This window comes from Symphalangus syndactylus, chromosome 17 (genome assembly GCF_028878055.3).
Source record: "Symphalangus syndactylus isolate Jambi chromosome 17, NHGRI_mSymSyn1-v2.1_pri, whole genome shotgun sequence".
Lineage (NCBI taxonomy): Eukaryota > Metazoa > Chordata > Mammalia > Primates > Hylobatidae > Symphalangus > Symphalangus syndactylus.
The window spans coordinates 98,128,796-98,146,627 of NC_072439.2; the positions used below are offsets into that span (position 1 = coordinate 98,128,796).

General features: G+C 55.3%; 1 protein-coding gene across 1 annotated transcript; it reads right to left on the reverse strand.

The window, feature by feature from the left end:
* Window positions 1-4,939: 4,939 nt before the first annotated feature.
* ZDHHC19 (zinc finger DHHC-type palmitoyltransferase 19) lies at window positions 4,940-17,637 on the reverse strand. Its single transcript, XM_063622257.1, is given in 9 exon segments — window positions 4,940-5,280; window positions 5,827-5,905; window positions 5,908-6,019; window positions 6,357-6,442; window positions 13,949-14,054; window positions 14,767-14,939; window positions 15,755-15,894; window positions 16,943-17,064; window positions 17,432-17,637. Coding segments are annotated over 8 exon segments (945 nt in total). The 5' UTR covers window positions 17,578-17,637; the 3' UTR covers window positions 4,940-5,280; window positions 5,827-5,845.
* Window positions 17,638-17,832: the final 195 nt, after the last annotated feature.

Here is a 17,832-nt window from a genome sequence, read left to right on the forward strand (position 1 = left end):
GGGAGAGGCAGACAAAGGTGCCCTGTGCAGGCTCCGCCTCCAGCCTGGTGGACAGTTCCCTAGATTTCCACACCCAGACCAGGGCCTTCCCAGAACCGCAGCCAGGACATGAAAAGCTGTCAGACAGTTGCCTCTGTGTTCCTGGAAGCTGTGGTTCAGGAAAAGTGGGAGGGAGAGAAGGAGAGAGAGGGCAATCGAGGGAGAGCAGAAGAGAGTGTGAAGAGAAAGAGAAAGACGGGAGGAGGAGGAGCAGGGGGAAGGGAGGACGCAAGCGTGGAAAGGTGAGAAGAGGTGAGGCAGAGGCCCACGTGGAGAGGCAGAGGCCCACGTGGAGAGGCAGAGCCTGGGACGCTGCCTGCGGGGGAGGTCAGGTGAGGAGCAGGGAGGGCGGAGGCTGTGAGCAGCCACCCTGGAACAGAGCTTGGAACCACCGTTGCTTTTGACTTCCTTCAGCCTGAGACACTGCCTCGCCACAAAGCAGAAGCAGCAGTTGCTTTCTTAACAGGAGGCAGAGCCGTTGTTGGGTGATCTTCTTCCCATCCCCTCGAAGAATCTCAGCCCATGCCCCCATCCCCTTTGGCCTGGAGACACCAGCGTTGGTGGGTTTTCTGTAAAACAGTAACAAAGACCTCGTGTCCGAAGCAGCACCCTTCACCTCTGTTGTCAGGGCCACAGGGGAACCCACACCCAGCCTGGCAGTAGGCTGTTGTCATGGTAACTGGCATCCCAAGGCCTGGCCTGCCTCCCGCCTCCTTTATCCGGCTGTGATGATCACTGTTCCCTCCAAGAAGCACCTGTCATGTGTGGGGGTTTGTGCCAAGCTCTTTCCATGCACTAGGTAAGCCCTGTCATAACCACACGACGAGATATGACTAGTGTGTGTGTGTGTGTGTGTGTGTGTGTCTTCTAGAGATACAATTATTAATCTCACGTTACAGAGGGAGAAAGCAGGCAGCCCACCTTCAGAGCCCTCGTCTTAACTGTGACCCTACGCTGAAATAAAATGTGGAAACCGCCCACAGACACACCTCGTGGTGGCTACGGGTCACGGGAGCTGCACTTCTGCCTCTTGGAGAGTTGCTTGTTTGCGCCATGCTGGTTTCCTCACCTCAGAAACTAGAATAACAACCCACAGAGCAGTTGTGAGGATTGAAGGAGGGGCCTGGACACTGAGCACAGGCCCTGGCCCAGGCAGGGCTCGATCGAGGGTTTGTTAGTACAGGAGTTCTGGCAAGCCTGCAGCCCCTGGGCTGCTTCCCTCCAGCCATTCTTCTGCATGCTAAGAACTAAAGAGAAGGGATTCAGACCCAGATGAAGCATGGGTGCCAGGCACTGTGCCCAGCTGCCCATGAGAGCCAGCAAGGTGCCTGAGTCCTTTGAGATACTAGGATTCTGGGCCCTAGATCCTGCAGTGCGATGACCTCCCCTTCCCCCATCTGTCCCTGCCCTGCTCCACCCTCAGCCACTTGCCGGGCCCCCACCCAAGGGTCAGGGCAGAGCAGGGCAGGGCTGAGCGGGAGGCAGGCAGAGGGGGTCATTATCGCCAGCAGCACAGGGCTGAAGAGAGTTAAACCTTCTTATCAGTTCCCTGGGCCTGTGCTGAAATGCCCAGCCCAGCCCAGCTCTGAGGCACAGGGGCTGGAGAGCAGAGCCCTGGGGTTGCCAGCCAAGCCTGTCTCCTCTGGAATGGCCCAGGACCAGCGATAAAGGCAGCGGCCTGGGAACCAGAGAGTCACCAGACTGGCTGCACCGTGTGATCTGATGCAACCACTTCCCTCTCTGGGCCCCAGAGTCCCTGTTTGTGAAACTGGGGGTGGGGGGCAGCTGGATGGGGCAGCTGGATGGGGCAGCCCGGGTCCCCTCCTCTCCTAGAGAGTTAGGATCCTGTGATCCCTGGGAGGTGGCTACGACTGTCAGTCCTACAGACGAGGAAGCTGAGGCTGCACACGGGACAGTGGCTTCTCCACAGCACACTGGTTGGGCACAGAGAGGAATGGCGGGGCTGAGCCCCACCCCACATGCCCATGAAGCTTGTGAGCCTTCCAGAAGGCCTGTGGAGGAAAGGCGTGGAGATAGGGGGGCGCTGCTCTGGGCACCCCGTCCCAGGGTCTGACCCCTTTCTTCAGGTCCTAGGGGCCAGCTGGGGACCTCTCAGAGGAGCCCTAGACAGTCAGGCACCTGGCGGCTTTGCAGGCCTGGGGGTCACTCTTGGCTCCAGCCCACAGAAGGCAGAGATGGCAGGGCTTCCTGGGCGTGTGGACAGTTGGCCCCGTAACTGGGCTCTGATAACACCCCTCCCCTTATCAGTGGGTCAACGACTGGGTGGGTGCATCTGAGAATCAAGGGTACATTCCACAGAAAAAAGGAAGGGGCAGAAAGGAAAAGTGGGTGCGGCTGAACCGAGGCCTCCCAGCCCGGCTGCAAAGAATGCCGGAGGGGTCCCCTGGCTTAGCGGGGAGAGTGTGGAGTGGTGGGGAGTCAAAGGGACAGTCTAAGTCTCACTTAACCCTCCAGGAGCCAAGGGGCCTGATCCAAGCGACTTTCCTGAAGAAACCTTAGAACTCCTGGGCTGGGGCCGGGCACCGTGGCTCACGCCTGTATTCCCAGCCCTTTGGGAGGCTGAGGTGGGCTGATCACTGAACCCAGGAGTTTGAGACCAGCCTGGCCAACATGGTGAAACTCTGTCTCTACTAAAAATACAAAAATTAGCTGGATGTGGTGGTGCACACCTGTAATTCCAGCTACTCAGGAGGCTGAGGCACGAGAATCAATTGAATCTGGGAGGAGGAGGTTGCAGTGGGCCGAGATCGCACCACGGCACTCCAGCCTGGGCGATAGAGCAAGACTCCATCTCAAAAAAAAAAAGAAAGAAACCCCAGGCTGAGAGGGACAGAGAGACCCTAGAATCTACATTTAGAGCAGGAGGGCATTGCCCTCAGAGGGGTCATGGTCTCCTTTGACACTATGAGGAAAATTATGTGTCCAGTGGGGAAACTGAGGCCTAGCGCGTGAGGGGAGAGGACTCGCAGCTGGCTTAGGGCTTGAAAGGCCCTTGCCTGAGGCTGAGTGTGTCCCCTGCATACCTGGAGGCGAGGACCGGCAGGTGCCGTCCCGAACCAAGGGACAGGGCGGCAGAGGAAGGGCAGGGCGTCCCCAGATACTGGGCCTGGGCTCCTTTGCCCCTGTGGGCTGGGACTCCAGGCAGGCACCACTTCTTCAACCAGCCAGTTCCATAATTCACATCCCAGCCTTGGCCCAGGCTCCTGGACCCCCTCCTCCGTGGCCCAGGCCAGGCAGGTGGGTGAGGCTGGGCCTGCACAGGGAAGGGTCTGAAGCCTCCAGGGTCAGTTGTGGCAGGACCCAGTGGGCTGGAGATCTGGAGGGACGTCCTGCATCACCAGCGGTAGACAGGACAGGGGCTGGGCCAGCACCCCCCTGAGAATGCGCTCACACCCCAGCACACAGACACACCTCCACGGCACCTGCGGGTGGCTCATCTGAACTCTTGGGTGACATCCTTCCGTCCCCAACTTCCTCCACACCCTGGTTTCACCCGGATACAAAGGTGACAGGAAGCGAACTGTGTGGCTTGTGCCCATTTTGACACTCCAGGTGGCAGAATCACTGGGACACTTGATAAAAATTCCCACCCTCCCCTGACACGGAGAGGCTGAGCCAGAGGAGCCTGGCAGAAGGGACTTCCCTGAAGAAACGGGCCCGGGTCAATCTCGAAGGTGGTCCTTGGAGAAGCTCTGGGTGGTGTGTCAGCTGTGTGGTGGAGAAAATAATCATGATGATACTGGCTGCACTCATTGTGTGCCTACTGTGTACCTGTGTCCCGATGTTTTGCATGAAACACCTCATTCCAGCCTCTGACAACCTTCCAGAAAGATGACATTATTCCCAGTCCCACAGTCACATTCTGGCCGCTAGCAGAGACACAGTTAGATGTGCCCCCTGACCCCCCCCAACCCCAGGGGCCTGAAGACTTGTGGGGCCTGGGACCACCCCAGGGGCAAGACCAGAACCAGCTCCTGACTTCCCACCAGGAAAGAGGGACCAGGGTGAGACACAGCTGCAGGAAAGATGCAAGCCTGGGCTGTGGTGGAGAACGCCCCCACCCCTCCACTTCCCCAGGACGCGGCAGGCAGGAGGGGTCCACTCCCAGCCTCAGGGCCCCAGAATCGATGGGGCCAGCCCTAACCCCACCCCGGAAGCTCCAGCGAGGCAGGGCTGGACCAGGCCAGGCCTGGTGAATCCCTGGGCTGTGGGCGCCCCCTACAGCCAGACAGAGGTGCGGCCGGGCAGAGGCCAGGTCCTCCCCAACCTCAGACACCCCGACATTGGTGGATTTTCCTGTTCCATCATCTCCAGCCCTAGCTGGGAGCTGGGCCAGTCAACTCCTGCAATTATTATTATTTATTATTATTATTATTATTAATTATTGTTGTTGTTGTTGTTGCCCTTTTTTTTTTGAGACAGAGTCTCACTCTGTCACCCAGGCTGGAGTGCAATGGTGTGGTCTTGGCTCACTGCATCCTCCATCTGCCAGGTTCAAGCGATTCTCCTGCCTCAGCCTCTCTAGTAGCTGGGACTACAGGCGCGTGCCACCAAGCCCAGCTAGTTTCTGTATTTTTTACTAGAGACAGGGTTTCATTATGTTGGCCAGGCTGGTCTCGAACTCCTGACCTCAGGTGGCCTCGGCCTCCCAAAGTGCTGGGATTACAGGCGTGAGCCACCACGTCCAGCCTATTGTCGCCCAATCTTAAGGAGGAGAGAAATGTTAGGTGTCTCGTCCGAGGTCACAGAGCCAGGCGGTGTCGGGTCCTGAACTCAGGCCTCCACAGATCCTGGCTCCTCCATCCCGGAAGGTCTTTGTCTCGGCCCATGAGAGCCTCCTCCAAGCCCTCACCCAGGACAGACATGCGCAGCGTGACAGTTGTAAGAGGCAGGCAAGGGTATTTAATGGGCATTGAGGGTCTTGGCAGTCCCACCAGGGGAGTGGGCAAAGGGCAGGGCATGAAAAGGCTTCCACTCAGGGCTCAGGAAGTGGGAGGTAAGGAGGCAGGTTCAGGAGGCGGGTTCAGGAGGCGGAATCAGGAGGTGGAATCAGGAGGTGGGTTTGGAGGTGGAATCAGGAGGTGGGTTCAGGAGGTGGGTTCAGGATGTGAGCTCAGGTGCTGGTGCTGTGGGCATCTCCGGGTGCACGGGGCGAGAGGAAGGCCGAACCTCGCCTGGGGGCTCCTGCAGCCGCAGGGGCAGCACTGGGCCTTTGTGGAACTAAACACAGAACAGGGGCATGAGCGCTCTCAACAAGACCCCGCCCTGCAGCTCATGCCAGGTCTCCTGCTCCTGGAGGCAAAGGGAGCGGGCTGGCCCCACAGAATGTGCTGCAGAGGCCCCGGGGGGCGCAGGGGTTGCCCAGCCCCAAGGCGGCCTCCTGATGCTCCACCTCCGTGTCTCATGGGGCTTCGAGTCAACGTTTCCTTTAAACAAAAGAATCTCCCACTACCCCCACCCCCTGGCCAAATTATAAACCACGAGACTCAGTCCTGTGAGTAGGTGACTGGCCCGAGGCCCATCAGCACATGTAGCGGGGGAGTCACCCTTCATTTGTCTTTGTGACTCCAGGGACTCCTGGGTATACTCTAGAGGCCTGGGTCCTCCTTTCAACGCCCCTCCAGTGTAGAGCCCTCCTCCCCCAAGCTCGGAGCGCTCCAGCTTCAGGGTCAGCCCAACCTCAGGGGCCTCCCCCCACACCCTCACGACCTGCAGACATCCCTCTCCCGACACGCACAGACACCCACGCGCACACATGCTTCTTACCTCCTGGAGAGCTGCAGCCTCACCACGCCCTGGGGCACCCCTCCCTGGTTTGTAAGGACCCAGAGGTTGGGGCTGGAGGCCAGGGCAGGCTGGGGGGTTGAGAGCAGAGGGGGACATTGGAGGGTGCATGTTCGGCATGGATGTCCAGTCAGGCCCCACCACTCTCTGCAGCTGGACAGCTTCAGCCATGTACCTGGGGAGCGGCAGGCCAGATGCAGGGGCCACTGTCCTCCCTGGTCTGGCTCCCCTGCCCCCCTCAGCTTGGGAAGCACGAAGCCCGGGGCTTGGCTCTGCAGGAAGCTGAGGCCAGCCTCATCCAGGATGCAGCACCCCTCTATGCCATAACGGGGCAAGAACACACAGAGCCAAGGACGCAGGGAGGCCCCAGAGCTCCCAGTGCCCTGGAGAAAACCCCAGAGGCGCCGGAACGGTGGGTGTGAGGGTCTGGAGCTGTGCTAAGGAGCCAGGGGGAACCCGCCGCTGCCCCACCCCCAGGGTTCAGCAGTTGGGCCTCTGGTTTGCCAACTCACTTGGGTCCCAGTGGTGCACAAATTGTTAAATACCAGTTGCTGGCACAGCCCTGGTCGAAGGGGTTGTATCCCTGAAGGTGTCTGCACTGGAGGGGGATGGAAACCGGAAGAGGAGGTCAGAACCAGCAGGAATGGCTGGGCCATTGCCCAGTGGCCCTCCCTGAGCTGGTCAGCTAGCCAGGCCTCAGCCCAGGGCAGCAGCAAGCTGGAGGCCAGGAGACTGAGGGGACCTCCCCACCACGGCCCCATCCTCCTCCCCTTGGTCTCGACTGGCCACACACATCTTCCTGCCACCTCCTTCCAGACACTGAACGTCACTGTCTGGAAGGTCAGTTGAGCGAGGCCCAGTCATATTTCCCTAACCATGATCACATGACCCGGAAAACCTGGGCTAAAAGCCTTGAACACACCACGCGGTAAAGGCCAAGTCCTCCCCTGGGCACTCTAGACCTTGATCAGGTTCTCTCCCTCCTCTCTCCGCTTCGCCCACTCACTCTACCCATCCGCCTCACCCCTCCGGAACTCCCCCTCCTCCCCAGGGCAGGCTGGGCCTCACTTGACTTCAAGAGCCTTTGCTGTCACGTTTTGTCACTGAAAGTGGCCCAGCAGCATCTCTGCCCACCACCAACTCCCCTGTGTCCCATGCCCCCGCTCCCCGGCGCACAGGCTGAGATTTTCAACACCATCCTCCACCAAAGGAACCAGGACTCCATGCAAGGGTAGCTGGCACTCACTCGAGGGAGGCAAAGTCTGGGTGGCCCCATAACAGCTCACTGTCGCCACAGGGCAACACGCATCCTTGCACTATTTGAGATTCTGCCTACTTTAAGGTATTTAAAGCATGTGAAAGAAACGTATTGGCCGGGTGAGATGGCTCCTGCCTGTAATCCCTGCACTTTGGGAGGCCGAGGCGGGTGGATCACTTGAGGTCAGGAGTTTGAGACCAGCCTGGCCAACATGGTGAAACCCCATCTCTACTAAAAACACAAAAAATTAGCCAGGCGTGGTGGTGGGCACCTGTAATCCCAGCTACTGGGGAGGCTGAGGCAGGAGAATCACTTGAACCTGGGAGGCGGAGTTTGCAGTGAGCCGAGATCATGCCACTGTACTCCAGCCTGGGCAACAGACTGAGACTCCGGCTCAAAAAAAAGAAATTGGTATTGTATTAGTCATTTAGAAGATTTTGATTAAATTTATGGAATTTGGGCCAGGCATGGTGATTGGCACCTGTAATCCGAGCATTTTGGGAGATGGAGAAGGGAGGATCTCGAGCCCAGAAGTTCAAGACCAGCCTGAGCAACACAGTGAGACTTTCATCTCTAAAAAAGTAAAAATAGTTAGGTGGCTGTGGCATTGTGCACCGGTAGTCTCAGCTCCTTGGGAGGCTGGGATGAGAGGATTCCTTGAGCCTAGGAGTTCGAGGCTGCAGTGAGCTGTGATTACACCACTGCACTCCAGCCTGAATGACAGAGTGGGACCCTGTCTCTAGAAAAACTAAAAATATATTGACAGAATTTTAAAATTTAGGGATACATATATATATATATATATATATATATATATATATACATTTTTTTTTTTTTTTGAGACGGAGTCTTGCTCTGTCACCCAGGCTGGAGTGCAGTGGCGCGATCTCGGCTCACTGCAACCTCCGCCTCCCGGGTTCACGCCATTCTCCTGCCTCAGCCTCTCCGAGTAGCTGGGACTACAGGCGCCCGCCACCACGCCCGGCTAATTTTTTGTATTTTTAGTAGAGACGGGGTTTCACTGTGTTAGCCAGGATGGTTTCGATCTCCCGACCTCGTGATCCACCCACCTTGGCCTCCCAAAGTGCTGGGATTGCAGGCATGAGCCACTGAGCCCGGGCTTTTTTTTTTTTTTTTTTGAGACGCAGTTTTGCGCTTGTTGCCCAGGCTGGAGTGCAGGGATCATAGGTCTTCGCAAACTCAAACTCCTGGGCTCAAGGGATCCTCCCACCTCTATCTCCAAAGTAGCTGAGACTACAGGCATGCACCACTATGCCCAGCCAATTTTTAATTTTGTTGCAGGAATGGGGTCTGGCTATGTTGCCCAGGCTGGTATTGAACTCCTGTCCTCAAGCGATCTTCCCACCTCAGCCTTTCAAAGGGCTGGGATTACAGGTGTGAGTCACTGTACCTGGCATTAGGGAAATAAATTTTGATTTATTAGATTTATATAAGGTATAGAACAATGTTGATTGTATATGAGGCACAGAAAAATGCTTAAAAGAATGATGATCTTTAATAAATTCATAAGACTGACCAATACATTTTTCTTTTTTTTTGAGACGGAGTCTCACTGTGTCGCCCAGGCTGGAGTGCAGTGGCACGATCTTGGCTCACTGCAACCTCCGCCTCCCGGGTTCAAGCGATTCTCCTGCCTCAGCCTCCCAAGTAGCTGGGATTACAGGCGCCCGCCATCACGCCCGGCTAATTTTTGTATTTTTAGTAGAGACGGGGTTTCACTGTGTTGGCCAGGCTGGTCTCAAACCCCTGACCTCAAGTGATCCACCCACCTTTGCCTCCCAAAGGGCTGGGATTACAGGCGTGAGCCACCGCACCCAGCCAAAACTGACCAATACATTTGTACCTGCCTCTCCCAGGCAAGATGCTTTCAGATATGAATGAAACCAACAGCTCTCAGCTGGGCACCATGGCACACACCTGTAATCCCAGCACTTTGGGAGGCCAAGGTGGGTGGATCACTTGAGGCCAGGAGTTCGAGACCAGCCTGGCCAACATGGAAGAACCCCGTCTACTAAAAATGCAAAAATTAGCCGGGCATGGTGGCATGTGCCGGTAATCCCAACTACCCAGGAGGCTGAGGCAGGAGAATCACTTGAATCTAGGAGGTGGAGGTTGCAGTGAGCCGAGATAGCACCACTGCACTCTAGCCTGGACGACAGAGTGAGACTCTGTCTCAAAAAATAAAAAAAGAAAAAGAAACCAACAGCTCTGAAGCACTCAGACTGTCCCCCTCACTGTCTCCAGACCTGGGGCTCCTGCTCCTGTTCTGTGTCTGAAACTGCCTGACACTCCACAGGACCAAAGCCAGGGTGGGCTGCTTCTTGCTCCGTCTCCCACCCAACCCCCTTCTCCATTCCCCGCCAGGGATCAGGGCATCTGGTTTCTCTCTCTGTCTTTTCGTCCCTCCCAAAGTGCTATGGATTCCTTTGTTGGTTGGTTCACTCACTGTTTCAGAAATATTTTGGGGCCTAAAAAATGTTCCAGGGGCCGGGCATGGTGGCTCATGCCTGTAATCCCAGCACTTTGGGAGGCCAAGATGGGTGGATCATTTGAGGTCACAAGTTCAAGACCAGCCTGGCCAACATAGTGAAATCCCATCTCTACTAAAAATACAAAAATTTTTAGTAGAGTGTGGTGGTGCATGCTTGTAGTTCCATCTGCTTGGGAGGCTGAGGCAGGAGAATCACTTGAACCCAGGAGGTGGAGGTTGTGGTGAGCCGAGATGATGCCATCGCACTCCAGCTGGGACAACAGTGTGAGACTCCGTCTCAAAAAAAAGAAAAAAAAATTTCCAAGGACTGGTCTGAAAGCAGTGGTTTATCTCGCCTTTTCAGTAAGTTACAGACCCAATTCCTTGTTCTACTCTTTGCTCGCTGCTCACTACTGCCCTTGTAGTCAAGAAAAAAAAAAAGGGGGAAGTTCCAGTCACTGTGCTGGGGGTTGAGGACGCACTGCACACGACATATCCTGGGCAAGCCTCAACCTTCAGGGTGGCGAGGGCAGCACCGAGGGAAGGTGCAGGAACCCAGGCAGAGGCGTCCAGGCACACTCAGAGGAGCCGCCCAGGGGGCCAGAGGCTGAGCCCTGAGGGGCGGGGACAGGCTGCTTCCCTGCGTGCGGTTTCAGAAGCTGCTGTGTGCGCTCCGGAAAGAGTAGTCTGAGGCCTGACCGCTGGCTTTGGCCGCCTGGTGAGAGCGGCATCCGTGTGACAGTGAGCACGGCGGCCAGCTGAAGCCGCAGGGGAAGGGGGAGAATGGAGCACGTGAGCACTGCCAGCTCTGTCAGGAGACTTGGCTGCTGGAGAGCAGAGTACAGCAGGAGGAGTGGAGGCTGGCGATGTTAAGGGAGGGTTTTGCTTTGCTTTTAAGATGAGAGAGACAGGAGCATTGTGTAAATGGTGATGAAAATGAATGGTGCCAGGTGCGGTGGCTCACGCCTGTAATCCCAGCACTTTGGGAGGCCAAGGCGAGTGGATCACCTGAGGTCACGAGTTCGAGACCAGCCTGGCCAACACGGTGAAACCCCGTCTCTACTAAAAATACAAAAAATTAGGTGGGCGTGGTGATGTGCGCCTGTAATTCCAGCTACTTGGGAGGCTGAGGCAGGAGAATCGCTTGAACCCGGGAGGCCAAGATCACGCCACTGCACTCCAGTCTAAGTGACAGAGAGATACTCTGTCTCAAAAAAGAAAAGAAAGAAAGAAGAAAGAAAGAAAAAGAAATTGAATGGTATTAATAGTAGCGACATCTAGAGCACTCACTTGTACCAGCTGCTACTCTATGTCTTAAACTCACCCATGCTGCCCACTTTACAGGTGGGGAAAATGGACGCCTAGGTGGCTAAGTAATATACCCAGGATCTCTCTGCTGGTATGCTGTGGAGCTGTGATGTGAATATGTGTGAACTGCATCCAGAGACCTTGCTATCAACCACAGGCAGAGTTGCAGCCTGGGGATGGAGGAGGAAGGGAATGAGATTTGGGGCATGTGAAGAAGGCCTGAGGTGGGTGCTGTGGGCCGCGGGAAGGAGCCCTGCCTGGTGAATCGCAGGCCACGTTAAGGTCCCTGGAGGCTGGAGATCCTGGATCAGGAGGGCAGCATTCTGGGCAGAGGAGGGAGGGCAGGAAGAACCGCAGGATGTGAGAAGGGCGAAGGCTGCCCAGAAGAGGCTGAAACGATGCACTGAGGCCAAGGAGGGACCACGTGCCAACCAGAGCAGGCTGATGAGGAAGGGCGGAGCGGGGCAGTAACAGGTGTGGGAGCCAAATATGGCTGTGGTAGAGTGATTGCAGGGTGACTGTGATGGGAGGTGGTGGGCAGAGACAGCACCTCTGTCCTTCCAGCTGTCTGATACCTGCAGCTGCTCCCTCATCAATGCTGCCCATCAGTTTTCCTAGACAGCCAGTGTCCTGCTGAAGGAGTCTCATGGCGGGGAAGTCCACCCTCTCCACTCCTGCTCCACATTGTGCTAGAGGCCCAAGACACGCAATAAGAAGAGAAAGAAATAAAGCCATGCAGATTGGAAAAGAAGAAGTGAAACTGTTCTTTTTCACAGATAACAGGATTTCCTATGTAGAATCAACAGAAAAGCTATTGGAACTAATAAATGAGTCTAGCAAAATGGCAGGATTCAACACCAATTCACAAAAATCCATTGTATTTCCTTATGATAATGAACAGATGGAAATTGAAATTTTAAAAAACATACTTACAATAGCACAAAAAGCATGAAATACATATAAATCTAACAAAATGGATACAAAATCTGTAGCTGAAAAACACAAAATAAGGATGAAAGACATTGAAGAAGACGTAAATAAATGGAGAGGTGTGGCATGTTCATGAATTCAAACACTCAGTCTTGTTAGAATGTCAATTCTCCACAAACTGATCTATAGGCTCAGTGAAATTCCAATGAAAATCCTAGCAGATTTTTTTGTAACAAGTAATAAGGAAACAATACAATTTTTTAAATGGACAAAAGATTGGAACAGATACTTCACCACAGTTACACAGATGGCAAAGAAGAACATGAAAATATGCTTAAACCATTAGTCATTAGGAAAATACAAACTGAAGCCACACTGAGATGCCACTACACATGTCTTATACCGGCTAAAACAAAAAACAACAAAAACAACTGACAACATCAAACCTTCGTAAGGATGCAAAGCAACTGGAATTCTTATATATTACGGGTAGGAATGCAAAATAGTACCACTATTTGGGAAGACAATTTGGCAATTTATTATGAAGTTAAACATTCAGGCCAGACACAGTGGCTCACGCCTATAATCCCAGCACTTTGGGAGGCTGAGGCAGGCAGATCACTTGAGGTCAGGAGTTCCAGACCAGCCTGGCCAACATGGTGAAACTCCATCTCTACTAAAAATGCAAAAATTAGCCTGGCGTGGTGGCTCACACCTGTAGTCTCAGCTACTTGGGAGGCTGAGGTGGGAGGATCACTTGAATCTGGGAGGTGGAGGTTGCAGTGAGCCAAGATCGAGCCACTGCACTCCATCCTGGGTGACAGAGTGAGACTCCATCTCAAACAAATAAACAAAAAACCACATTCAATTACCATATGACCTCTTCAAGTATTTACCCCAAAGAAATGAAAACTTATGTTCACATGCCTGTACACCAGTGTTTATAGCAGCTTTATTTATTATAATCTCCCAAGCTAGAAATAACACAAACATCTTCAATTGGTAGATGGATAATCTATTGAACATCCATACAATGCAATACCGTACGGCAATCAAAAGGAATAAACGGCTGATATGAGCAACAACATGAATGAATCTCGAATGTATTGTGCTAAGTGAAAGAAGCCAGACTCACAAGCCAACAATCCCAGTTATTCTGGAAAAGGAAAATGTTAAGGACAGAAGGCAGATCAGTGGTTGCCAAAAGCTGCAGGTAGGGGGAGAAACTGACTACAAAAGACCACGATCTCTGATTTTCTGGCGTGATGGACCTGTTCTAAATATTGATTATGGTGGTGGCTGCAGGACTGTATCCATGTGTCAGAACTCATAGCTGTACACTAGAAAGGGGATTGATTACATAGGTAGATTATTGCTCAATAAATGACTTTTTGTTTTGGTGTTTGTTGTTTGTTTTGAGACAGAGTCTGGCTCTGTCTCCCAGGCTGGAGTGCAGTGGCACGATCTGGGCTCACTGCAAGCTCCGCCTCTCCGGTTCACGCCATTCTCCAGCCTGGACCTTTTTAATGTGGCCAGCGGAAGCAGTCGACTTGGTTGCCCACACCACCTTCTGCCCCAATTAGAATCGTTTCCTCTCCATCCTATCAGCATTCCACAGACTTTCAGGCTTCCCTGAGTTTTTGCAAAGGTGTCCCCTCACCTGCAATGCCCTCCTCTCTGTCTTCTGTCTCTCCTGAACCCCTAAGCTGCATGTCCTACCCTACCGTGTGGTCCTCCCTGAAGCCTCAATGCCTGAGTCTGCGCCACACAGCTCAGAACCGGCCGCCTCTCTGAGTGTTCGTGGGCATCTGGTGGGTGTTACTCTGATTTCAGGTTCCTCATCAACACGAGTGTGGAATGTAGCCTTACCCACCTCTATTCCCATCGCTCAAAGAATCCAAACCGCCCAGCACACAGTAGGCCCCCAGGAGGGACACGGACCACCGAGCTCCCGGAGGAGGCGAGATTGGAACCTCTTAAGAGCTGGGTCTGGAGGGACCTAACGAGGCACCATCGCGGGTGGAGGTCAGGCTATCACAGGGCCAAGGGCAGTGGAGAAAGCGCGGGAAGCGCGGAGGTCCCGGAGGTGCAAGCTGACCACCCACGGCCCCGCGTACCTTGCCCTTGTAGGTGCGGTCGGCCGAGCTCACGGACACGGCCTGGATCAGCAGCAGGAGGGACAGCGGCACCAGGAAGCCCGCGGCGGGCACAGCCACCACGATGCTGCGCGGGTTAAGGAACGGAGCTGCGGGACCCCCACGCCTGGCCCCACCCCTCAGGCCCGACTCCGCCCCGAGCCCCGCCCCGCCCCGCCCCCGGACGCCCACCCACTCACCCAGTCCCCTGGCTCCACCCTCATCCCCCCACCCCCGCGAAAGCCTGACTCCACCCCGCTGTCCCCGCCTGTCCAGATCTGCGGTCCACCTTTAGCACCCGCTCCATGACCCCGCCAGATTCCTTTTCCTTTTTTCTTTTCTTTTCTTTCCTTTTCTCTTCTTTTCTTTTTTTTTGGAGGCACAATCACAGCTCACTGCAGCCTCGACCGGTTGAAACGATCCTCCCACCTCAGCCTCCCGGGTAGCTGGGACTATAGGCACGTGCCACCACGCCCGGCTAATTTTTCTATTTTTTTGTAGAGACGGGGTCTGTGTTGCCCAGGCTGGTCTGGGACTCGGGCTGAAGCGATCCTCCCGCCTCGGCCTCCCAAAGTGCTGGAATTACAGGCGTGAGCCACTGCCCCCGGCCCGCTAGAGGCTTAACGCTCCGCCCCTTCTCCTAGCCCCGCCCATCCCCCGACCCCACCCACCTCACCTCGTCCCAGACTGGTCCTTCCAGGTGGCTTCTCCCTCCAGCCCCGCCCCCATAGCCCCGCCCTCTACAGCCCCCTCCTTGGCTGTCCCCGCCTCCTCCCCTCCTTCCCCACGTGGGCGGATACGCGATGGCCTTGTCGGTGGAGAAGGGCAGGTGGGTTGTGCGCACCAGGAAGATGAGACAGGTGACCAGCATGGCGCCCGAGTAGAGGCACAGGGACAGGATGAGCAGCATGAAGAAGCGGAAGTTGCGGTGACCGATGCAGTTGTTGACCCACTTGCAGTGGTGGTCAAAGTCCTGGGCAACGGGGAGAGGGGCCAGGCTTGAGGACTTCTCCTCCGGCCCAACTTCCATCACCCCAAATCCTGAGGCCTTCCCCCTGCCTTCTAGGCCACCTGCCCTTGGCCCATGCACTGGCTTCCACCCCCAGGGAGAAACTGAGCCACGGAATCCCTCATGCTGACATTTCCCTTGTTAGAGCACAGTTAGGACTCTGGTATATACGGTCACCTGTCAGAAGACCTTTAGAGAGAAGGCTGGCCTGGCCTTCTGTGAGACACATCCTACTGTAACTTTGGGCAGAACGTAAACCATCTCTGGGCCTCCACTTTCTCATCCATTCGATGAAGATGACAGTAACAGTAACACCCTTGCCCAGCCAGCCTCCTGCACTTGTAAACCTATGCAAGCCATGCTCACCAGACAAATGGTCACTCACATCCAGGAGACTCTCCAACTTGGACACCCAGACGAGGCAGGCAAGGCCTCCCAGACCAGGCGGGCAGCCAGCCTGAGGGGCTTGGGTATCTTGTGTTAGCGAGCCCAGGAGTGGGACAGAGGGCTGCCTCTCCTCCCCTGGCCTGACCCAGCCCAGGACAGATGTGGATGCCCTGTGCATGTCAGCACCTCTGCAGGCAGTGGCCAGCCTCCCAGGACAGGTGCAGGTGGAGAACACATGAGTGACCAAGGGTGGCTGGGAGTTACTGCCACCCTTGGCCTTTAGCAGTCCTGAAAGACAGCTTCACAGCCAGCCCTGGCCCCTGTATGAGGGAGGCTCCTGGTCCCAGCCAGACGTGGGGCGATGGCTGGTGGACAGGTAAAGGGGCACTCACCTCCACACAGATGTTGCACCAGGGGCAGTGGTAGGTCCGGGGCGGGCGGTGGAAGCAGCACTTCGGACACCACTGCAGGCGGAAGGCCCCGTGGTTCACCCACACCACGTGCACCGTCAAGGGGCCCTGCTCAGCGGAGCCTGGCATGGGAAGAGGATTGGGCACAGCAGAAGGCCCTGCAGTCACCCCGCGGCGGGGGCAGCTCCACGGCATCACAGGGCACGAGGAAGGGTGGGGACAAGGTGGGCAGAGGAACCCCTGTCCCCACTGAGCAAGCTGTCCAAGCTCAGAAAGGGTGGCAGTCAAAGGGAAGACGGGTTTCCAGCCAGGAAAGTTTTGTATGAAACTCAGGCGTTTGGAACAGTGAGTGCTGCTTTGAGTGTCATTGTGTAGTGAAGGGAGGAAGTGCATACAGTGGTTTGGAAGAGCCCAAACCTCTCCTGCCCGGTCCTCCCATCTAAGGCAACTGGGAAACCTCAACAATTCTGTTTTTCCACACCTTGGTGACTTAAGAAACTGGGTAGGGCCAGGTGCAGTGGCTCACACCTGTAATCCCAGCACTTTGGGAGGCCGAGGTGGGCTGATCATGAGGTCGGGAGTTTGAGACCAGCCTGGCCAATGTGGTGAAACCCCCATCTCTACTAAAAATACAAAAAATTAGCTGGGCTTGGTAGCATGCTCCTGTAGTCCCAGCTACTCGGGAGGCTGAGGCAGAAGAATCTCTTGAACCTGGGAGGCGGAGGTTGCAGTGAGCCGAGATCACATCACTGCACTCCAGCCTGGGCAGCAAAGCAAGACTCTATCTCAACAAAAAGAAAAGGAAAGAGAGAAAGAAAGAAGAAAGGAAAGAAGGAAAAAAAGAGAAAGAAAAAGAAAGAGAGAGAAAGAAAGAAAGGAAAGAAAGAAAGAAAAAAGAAAGAAAGAAAAAGAAAGAAAGGAAGGAAGGAAGAAAAGAGAAAGAAAAAGAAAGAGGGAGAGAGGAGGGAAGGGAAGGGAAGGGGAGGGAAGGGGAGGGGAGGGGAGGGGAGGGGAGGGGAGAAGAAAGTGCTAGGGCCAGAGCAATGAAGACGTGGGGTGAAGGGGTCCAGAGGCTGGAGGAGGGTCAGTAGGAAGAGCACTTTAGGAATCCCCCTGCAGGTTCCCAGCCCTTGGGTGTCACCTCCTTCTCCCAGGGGGCTGATGCCTCACCTTGATGTAAGATGCCAGGGTCTGAGAAGTTGAGTGAAATGAGACTGAAGAAGGAAAGGGCGAAGAGGGAGCCTGTGATGACAGGAAAGGCCCACTCCCCATTCTGAGCCAGCCACCTGCAACTGAGACCAGAGGCAGGCTCGGTCCTGAGCAGGGGCAGCCCAAAGCCCCCCGCCCAAGGCCTGTGGCTTACTCAGGTCAGGGCCCACAGACCTTAAAGCCAGATTTAAAAATCCAGGCTCCAAATACCCAGGCAGACTCATAATGGCTCCACCAAATGTCACCAGCATGACCAGCCACCCAAAGCTCCCAAAATGCACAGGCACCCTTGACCTCTGCGCCTTTGCATGTCGGTTCCCTCAACCAGAATATCCCCCTTTCCCTGACCTCTCCCCCCATCTTCTGCACTCCCCTGCCTCCATCCTATCATCTTCTGTTTCCCTGGCTGTCTCTTTGTAGGAAACCTAACGGCTTGCCTGGGAAACTCACGGGAATGCGAAGAAGAGGCCACTGAAAAACACTAGCAGCACCACATTGAAGGCAGCAAACAGGCTGGGGAGGACCCAGGGACGTGGGACCAGAGGCAGGGGATGAGGCTCCTTCACCAGGGTCAGGGCATCCATTAAGAGTGTCATGGCTGGGCCTCCTGCACCTCCAGGGGAGGTCAGAGCCACCAGGCTTCCTCCCCCAACCCGGCTTCCTCCCCCAACCCAGCTTCCAGAGCTCCATGACCACGGCGGCCTCGCAGCCCAGGATGAAAGGAAAGAAGGCCCAGTGTGACATCACAGAGGCTGGGGGTCCTCAGCAGAACTGTCTGCAGCCTGCTTTGGCTGCCTCCGGTGACAGGAACTTCCAACAGCAAACCCCACCCCCATCCCCACACATGCTGG